This window comes from Buceros rhinoceros, unplaced genomic scaffold (assembly GCF_000710305.1).
Source record: "Buceros rhinoceros silvestris isolate BGI_N320 unplaced genomic scaffold, ASM71030v1 scaffold43173, whole genome shotgun sequence".
NCBI classification, from domain to species: Eukaryota; Metazoa; Chordata; class Aves; order Bucerotiformes; family Bucerotidae; genus Buceros; species Buceros rhinoceros.
The window spans coordinates 43,140-52,000 of NW_010402643.1; the positions used below are offsets into that span (position 1 = coordinate 43,140).

At 40.1% G+C, this 8,861-nt stretch overlaps 1 protein-coding gene across 1 annotated transcript in view; it reads left to right on the forward strand.

Moving 5' to 3' along the window:
- Positions 1 to 8,025, forward strand: part of NRP1 (neuropilin 1) — a gene marked incomplete at both ends in the record, with an annotated part of 49,636 nt that extends 41,611 nt beyond the window's left edge. The window contains 3 exons of the mRNA XM_010132693.1: positions 1,815 to 1,959; positions 4,889 to 4,993; positions 7,966 to 8,025. Coding sequence (XP_010130995.1) covers positions 1,815 to 1,959; positions 4,889 to 4,993; positions 7,966 to 8,025 — 310 coding nt within the window. The remainder of the gene's footprint in view (positions 1 to 1,814; positions 1,960 to 4,888; positions 4,994 to 7,965) is intronic.
- Positions 8,026 to 8,861: the final 836 nt, after the last annotated feature.

Consider the following 8,861-nt stretch of genomic DNA (forward strand, 5'->3'; position numbering starts at 1 on the left):
AGGCAGCTCTGCACTAAAGGGGACAATGATTCAATATAATTCCAGATGCCTATTGAATTCTAATGTCTATGTGTCAGTACTTCAGTACTGATGTCTTTTATAAAACTGTTTTCGTTATTATATGTTGCTATTAAGACTGCTATTAAAGAGGAAGCAAGGATTCCTCAGATACATGTGTCTGTCTGCTTTTTACACATAAAATGGCATTCATTCTTTCTCTTATGGTAGGTAAATTTTCTAATAATCTGCACTATATTGCTATTCAAATATAATAATACGTAATTCCATGTTAATTAGTTCTGACAGGCCATCTACATATCTACTGTCTTCCAAGTACTGGCAGAACACCAGGTCAGCCAGCGCCCCTTGAAGCCACCTTGGAGATACAATCTGCCCTAGGCAGTAGGAGCAGAAGCATTCATGCTGGAATTCTTACTTTTAGTTTAGTTGGTCATAGTTTCCCACCATTGTTTGCTTTTGCAGCTGGCACTCTAACCAATGGCAAGAAGGGGTTGTGGACTGTTGGTTCATAAGAAAGAGGTCTGTAGTAAGAACAAGCAAGACTTTCAGGACTGCACTGAAAATACAAGTAGCAATCAGGTTTACCTATGCTGGTTTTGTGCCTTGGGAAATACAGCGAGCTTTACGCGTGGCCTCTGTTTTAGCAAGATCAATAGCAGGTTCAGTTTTGTCCTCATCCAAAATGAAAGGCATCTGGTGGCTTCTTCAGGCTTTGCAGCTATGAGTTGGAAGTATCTTACAATATCGCCTCCACTCCCAAATTTGAACTCTAGTTCAAAGAAGTCGTTTTTTAATATCTTGTAATTTAACTAACTCACAGAAAAGCACAGTTGAAAGTACTGTTACTTCATTATTACACGCATTTTCAGATTTTGTACTTTAGAGTATTCTATACATGATATTCCAAAGTCATTTTTTTACCATAATATAGGGTAAAAATAACTCCTTTTGCATGTCTTGGATTATAAACTCTTCATGGCAAGGACTTTTTCTTTGTACAGTCAATTCATTCTAAGGACCAGTCATCTCCATGGAGTCACCTGCAGTGTTGCTCTAAGTACAAATTATAACTTGTTCTATATGCAAAAGATCATTGACAAGAGAAGCCGAAGGTGTCAAACAAATGCCATTGAAAGCAGCATTATGGCTGGATAACCCAGAGTGCAACCCAAAGAAGAGATTTTTGTCTGAAATGTAGATTTGCTGACCTGCCTTGCCCATTGGATTATATAGCAGTTTTGTCAGGAAGCAGCTTTCTTCTTTATTTCTCTCTTTTTATTCTTATTCAATAGCAAGCTCACTGGAAGAACTCTTGCAGCTACTATTCCTGGAGTTTAATTTATGCCTTTTGAAATAACTACAACTTGTTAAACTCTGTCACTGGGGGAAATCAGATTGGAATTTTCTCTTGAATAGTTCGATTATTATTGTAACCACTTAAAAGGTGACAGGATCTTCACCTCAGCCATTTTTTTCCCTGAGAAGTGTTGAAAATGTCACCCAGTTAAACCCCAGATCAGAGCGTCATTTAAAAACATGTCTCATTAAACACTCAGCTCTTGTTATGACCCTGATGGATTGGTTGCTACTGAGTTTATGAAAAATGAAATGCATTACTTTTACAAGAAGATTTAACAATGTCTTTTCCATTCTCATTTAGGACAGGAATCCTGACACTTATTAAGAGTTAGGATATGACCTACTGCTCAGCTAATTCAAAGACTAGAGAATGAAGAATGACAATTGTTGAAAATAGCTTTTTTTCAACAAGCAGTGTTTGTGATGCTTTGCAGACTTTTGAAGGCAACACCAATTATGACACACCTGAACTGCGGACTTTTGAACCTGTATCAACAAGATTCATCCGCGTGTACCCTGAGAGAGCCACACATGCAGGACTGGGGCTGAGAATGGAGCTGTTGGGCTGTGAACTCGAAGGTAATTGCTCTGCTAGAGATGAATGCACTTTATTATTTTAATAAATACATTCATTACTTGGACTACTACTGATTACTGCTGTGTCTGTACAGGCAGCTCATCAGACTCTCGCTTCCATGACTGCCATTAGTGCTGTGCTTGGCCTAATCAATTCCTTCTCTGCAGACATTTGAATATGCCCAAGGCACAAATATTATTCTTTCTACCATTCCTTTGTTGAATCACAGTGATATTCTCCACATAGTTTTCTCTTCCCTTAAACAGCCTTATGATTATACTTCTGAGAAGCATAGAGCTAGTAGGAGAGATAAAGACAGGAACTTAAATTTTATGTTACCATGATACAGTCCCGGAAGAGATGTTTTCTGAGAATGCAAAGGGAGCTTTGCACTAAATACAGCAATTATGTCCCTTGCTCCTTCAAAGGATGTGGAAGTCCCACGAGACACTATGGTGGGCAATGATTACTTGGCTGGACAGTGTCTGTTTCTTTTGGGAAGTGAAGGGTGCCTCTTTTTCCTTACCAAGCTTTAATTTTGCAAGAATATGTAGGAGATGAAAGACCAGGAAGAGAAAAGTTTAGACATTTATCCTTGGACTGTGACATTAAGTCAAGCTTTGATTCTTGTTATATAAACAATAATTATTTAACTTCATAGATAACTACAGATAACACTACGTGAATTTCACAGTTTTATCTGGTGGATGATGATGCCATCATGGCATTGCTTATAAACCACACAGCTTAACAATAGAATAACAAACCATGTTATTCAGGGTTTCATATGATACCTGATACAGAAGTAGCTGAACGGGCTCCTGAGATGAATGGAACTGACTGCTCTGCCTCCATTTCTTTCTCACCATTTCTTCCCCAAGGCGGAAGAGTGGGAGGCATTTGCTGTGAGAACTGATGAGTTCTGTGGTGTTGTTTTTTTAGTGAAGGCCAGATTGAATAAGTATGCTTTTTACTTGGCCCGGAAAGTGGGGAGGTTGGAAATACTTCTTAGTTCCTGCAGGACGTCCTCATTTCCTGTGGGAATATAGTTCCTGCAGACTATTGTGCTACTGGCTCAGAAAAAAAGAAAACCCAGCAACTGCCTTATGAAAACTCACAACCTGTGGGCAAAGTCTCCTTCAGCCACAGGGCTCCTGTAGCCACCTAGACTTCAAGAAGTGAGTCCATGGAACACTTTATAAGAACACATTGCTCACAGAGATGGAAGAGCCAAAGAGGAGAGTGAGCACGCAAAATACTTTTGCTTTTAGATAAACTGCAAGTACAATTTTTCTCTGGGACACGTCTTCTTGCATTTGTCTTTCTTCTATGGTGTTCTTTTGAAGGGTGCTCACCTGTAGATCATCCATGGACAAGTGAGGCCTATTCCCATTTACCTGTGGTAGAAACATAGTAAGAAAACTTTGTTGTATAACTATCTCAAGGAGAGAGTTGAATGAAGAGAAGTCACTTGAGATTTACTGAGCAAGAAAGAAGTAGAGATGAGAAAAGAAACACGGAGGTAGGCATAGGCAGGAGCAGAAATCAGCTTTCCAAGAGTAATGAGCAAAGGCAAGTTTTGTGTGCTCAAAGAATCCCAAGGCGCTTATATGAAATGATGGCAGAGATGTAGGCAAGCTTGAGGCTATACAGGAGCACAAAGATCAAGATAAGAAACTTAACTGGGTGTAGAAAACTAGGGGGAGCTCCCAAAGGGGTTTTTTAAGTGATGTGGGGAACAGACACTCTGCATAATTCATAATAGGTACAGAACTGTTTCTTTGACTAGAGCTTGATTGTACCTGTAAAGCATAGGTCAGGGTCCTAAAGAGCCACGTTTCATCCCAGAGTATAGCTACTTCAGAAACTACTATGCCTCCTGACATTTTCAAGTCAAGAAGTCAGTGCATAAGATCTTATGCAGCCAGCAGGCTCTGGGGGCAGTGAAAGAGCAAAGAAGAATCTGAGAAACAAGTGCATTATTGCATGGTTTATAATGAGAGTAAAACTTTGATAATGAAAATAACAGCATGTGAGAACAGACAAAAGCCTGGATCCCAGAGTGGTTATCTTAAGCCAGGGAACTATACCTGCAGCATAAAACACAGACCTCAGCATAGCACCAAGTATTTCTATTCTGATTTTCCAGATGTGCTATGTTTTGCAATACTGAGGTATAGATATATTTTTCTGGCACAAATCTCAAGCTTTTAACTGTAATAACATAGGTCAGACTTCTATGCATCAGCTACCGGAAAGTAATCACCAATGAGAAGCAGGCAGGTGGCCAGGAGGGATGACTGACATCACTAATGTCTTTTATTTATAACTTCAATAAAAACAAAAGAAACTCCTTCCAGATCTCCTCATTGAGCACAAAGTGATTCTACATCTTACTACCTTCCTGCTGCCTTTACCAGGATTCTGCTCAGACATTTCCTCTCCTACGTGTGCTCTGCAGAGAGGTTTCTTCAGCAATGTGGTGGGCGCTGGAGAATTACCTCCTCGAGCATGCACCCTCCTGCTCCTCTGCACAGGCCCATTCACAGGCACTTTCGCCTGCGATAAAATGATGGGTTTTCTACCTACCCCCACCCCCCAAGACTCCCATTCTGCCTCGCCACACTTTCTCTTTTCGTTGGTAGGAGCAAGAAACACTTGTTAGCCAGTGAATAGACAGTCCAGGGCTTTGCTGCCCTACTCCGCTCAGCCCATGACCTCAGATACAGCAGAGTGCCTTAGTCCAAGGAGGCAGAACAGATACATCCCATTGCAAAGAAATGCTAACTAACCTGTGAAGCAGAGTTGCTTCACTCCTCAGATATAACACATGAAGACAGCATATGGTGCTCATCACAATGTTACTGCCAATTGCATGCTGATTCTCCAGCACACGTTTAACTGAACAACTGGATTTTCTTTTTTTTTCAGTTCCTACCGCTGTCCCTACAGTTTCCGAAGGCAAACCCGTGGATGAGTGTGATGATGACCAGGCAAACTGTCACAGTGGCACAGGTGATGACTACCAACTGACAGGTGCAGAAACCATCCTCATTTCATTGCAGCTTCATTGTAGCTCATATCCATCACCAGTTACCAGCTAAATGTTTGCACTGATTTAATCACACCACATAAATGGACATTGGTATGCAGTTTGTATTGTCAGTGCTGTCAAAACATAGGCATCTGCCTTTTACATATGACAATAGTTTTGATTGTTTTCTCAGCTATGTAATTTTTGAAGCAAATAATAGTGACTAGCTGGAAGAGAGGGCAATTTTTTTTTTGAGCAGGAATTGTGTCTAATCAAATGTCCTAATCAAACTTCCTCTTGTTAAGAAAAAAGCTGGACAAACCTTTTGAGGTTTATTGTCTGAGATTTAAGAACTCAAAATGAAATATTGTTTAGGTTCAAGATATGTATAAGCTTCCATACCTAAAATTTAGTATAGGACTCAAATCTCAAAGTCCCAAGCCTTTCCAAGACAGAAATAAAGCAGATTTGTTTCCTCAAAGCGTGCTCACACATATACCGCCAGAAATATTTCCATGAGCTTCCCCACTAACACTGCATTTCAGTAGTCTGATGTTCTCCAAGCTGCCATCACTAGCAGAAAAATAGGAGGGAGAAACATGACATAGTCTGCATCTGGACTGGAAGAAGCTTTCTAGTTTTCATATTATTCTACTTTTGTACAGAACCACTGTCCTGCTGAGAGAGCTGACACTGCACCACTATGTTTTTGATCTGTTCTTGGAGGTCACAAAGCTCTGGGCCCATCTGATGAGTTTTTCCTATAGCAGATCTATATATCTCATTGTTTCAAGCTTATTTCTGGACATAGCTACAAAAGTTATTTCATCACTACTCCCCAGTGTGCTTATCTAATAAATGTTTATTGCTTCTTATATCCATGATATAAAATAGCATTAAAATCTGGCAATAGCTGTCCAAGAGGACATTGGGAAACCTTAGTAAGAGATTGGCTTTTTGGAAGCAGCCAAGTAGAACATCCAACAGCAGATATAAATGAAAGAGCAGTTACAGCATCAAACCCTTTCTGAGCTGTAAATGTATGTTGCAAATCATAAATTGAAGGACAGTTCTTGAGTGGAAAAGACACTGCACAGTTACTGTCACTGCTTTTCAAATCAGGGTCCCAGATGAATCTTAGTCTTCTTGAAAACAGCCATGCAAGGAGTCTGATAAAATAGTCTGTATTGTGTTAAGATAGTTAAGAAAGCTGTCAATGTTACTAAACATTGTAATATATCTATTTTTCTGAAAGAACCAAGCCAGGAAATGCTGGGGCTTCCTGCAAAGCCCTACATCGAGGGCTGGCTTGAGAAGCACAATAGGTAGAGCCATATTTCATATAGATAGATAGAGGCTGTGTGAGAAGTAGAAGACAGATCTGTGCAAGCACCTTTCCTCTTCTTTCATATTCTGCACTTCAGGGAGCTCAGGACTGCATCCCTCATGTCCCTCAGGGAAAGCTTATTGAGCAGAAGAAACTCCCTCTGGCAATTTTGGCAGGTTGTGCTTAGGGAGCAGTTCATAATCTCTGAGGCGAGGGAACAGTCACCAGTCTTCCTGAGCACCAGGTCTTTTGGGGAACTGAACCTACTTCAGTACTAACATTGAAAATTACTACATCTCACTTACTACAAAAGTGCAAACACTTCAGTATAATTAATTACTGTGCCCCCTCGAAACCCTGAGCAGTGCATACCCACTCATTCTGGACACCCTAGAAACATTGCATTATATGTATGACGTTACTTATAACACCAAAATGCTCATAAGTGTTTATACCGATAATCTCATTGTAAACATTATTTTCTTCCTCCAAAATGCATAGAAGGAAAGTATGTAAATCTCATAGCCCATTAAGGATGGCAGGGCAGGGCAGAGGGGATTTCATCAGTGCTTCACCCTCTTTTATCCACTCCCCATGCAAGTGTGGCACCCACGTTCTCATGGGAATGACTGTTAGAGTTGCTCTCCTGATAGCACTTACACATATGTGAGTATCACAATGAAGCCTCCCTTGCAATTAACTGTAATTGTGCTGTAGGACAGATTCCTTCCTGCTCTATTTGGACCCCATACAGAGCTACTCTATTTGTGTGGCTTATAGCATTTCCCATCAGATCATTCTCACAAACATAAAGCTGATATAGCTTAAGCATTCATTCTCATAGGAAGTCATCATAGTCATCCTTTCTATAATGCTTTAAGCACTTGCTTGCTGAAGAAAAGAAAAGCCATTGCCTGGTAATCAACACCCCACTGCGCATTTATAATTGTGCTATTTACTTTTTGTTTCCTTTATCAATATAAGACTTGCTTTAAAAAGTCAAGTATTTTTAAAATACCAGTTAGTAAGCTTAGGAGAGGGCCATGACCCCACTCACCTCTTGTTCATCTGCATGAAAAAGACAAAGGGGAAGTCCTTAATTCCTTCTGCTGGTTGAGATAGAGGTGAAACTTGCCTTAGATTATAGCCTGAAGTCAGGCAATTCCCATGCACCTCCCTTGTGAGCTGGTCTCACAAGGCAGCTATGAAACAACGCACAGGGAGGACCCAGCATGGCAGGGGATGGAGGATGTCACAACCCTCATATGAGAAACAACGTGTCACGGGGGAAGGCACAAACTGGTGACTGGTGACCCTTAAGAGGTGCTACAGAGACTGGACACAGTCTTCCCATGTGATCTGGAGCAAATCAGTGTCCACAATAGGGACATGGTGAGGATTGATTAGTCCGTGTTTGCAAGGACTCCAAAGGTACGCAGCTTTATTCAATGATGAGTTCTTGTTTTCTTTTTTGATAAAGGAAACCAGATTTTAATGACATGTTTTCATGCTTAAGCTCACATACTCGGTTACCTACATGTCTAATAAAGATGGTAATATTTCAGATTTATATATAGGGCATTCCTAATGACTGCTGTGTCCTTTGTTGTGCCCCATGTATCATGATACGCATGATTTCTTTTCCAGGTGGTACTACAGTGCTGAATACAGAAAAGCCAACAGTAATAGACAATACATTACAACCAGGTAAAAAGAAATTTTTTTTCTTATTAAAAACATAATAAATTCCATACCCAAATTTCATGCCAGAGACAAAATAATGAATTGCAGCACTTCCTGACTTCCCATTCCATAGAAGTCTCTGAAGTAAAGAAGCATCTGGTGTCTTAGCTCTGTACAGTAAATATTTTATTCCTTTCATCCACATGTAGACACAGCAGAGAACAAGATTTCCTTCTGCATCAGCAAATGCCAAATGCTGACAAAATTAAATTAACTTAATCACCCAGTGCCCTCTGTTTTAATGTGGCATGTCAGTGACACAAAGTGTGTTTGCAAACTCCGGGAAAACAAAAATAGAGCCACACTGGCCCACTCACTATTTATATCCATGGTTTTACAAAACTAAGAAAAGTAAAGTTTGCCAGTTTTCTCCACCAGGGAGCTGGCAGTTTTACAATATTGTTTTCTAGCAATTTTTCTCAAAATGTGCTTACATAAACTACTACCTTGAACTTGAAAAGGGAAAACCAAGTTGTCATTGGCAGCAGGTCCTTTTTACTTAATCAATATAATAACTAGCAGCTTTTAAAATCCTTAGTTTGGTACTTCGAAGGCTTTCATACCGTTTTTTAATATCCTGCACAATTTACTGGGAGTGCAGGAGAGGGTAGATTTGGGCAGAAAACTCAAACTCCAAAAACTATGAGCACCAGTTCAAAATCCTTTCAATTAATATTGTGGAGCGGTAAAGAGGTCAGTTTTCAGCTACTCCCATTTCCTCCATTAAAGCACAGTCAAGCACAGTCTTGCAAGTGATTTATTAGCAGGGTGGGTAAGTGTTTATCCTTGTTTCCTCAACC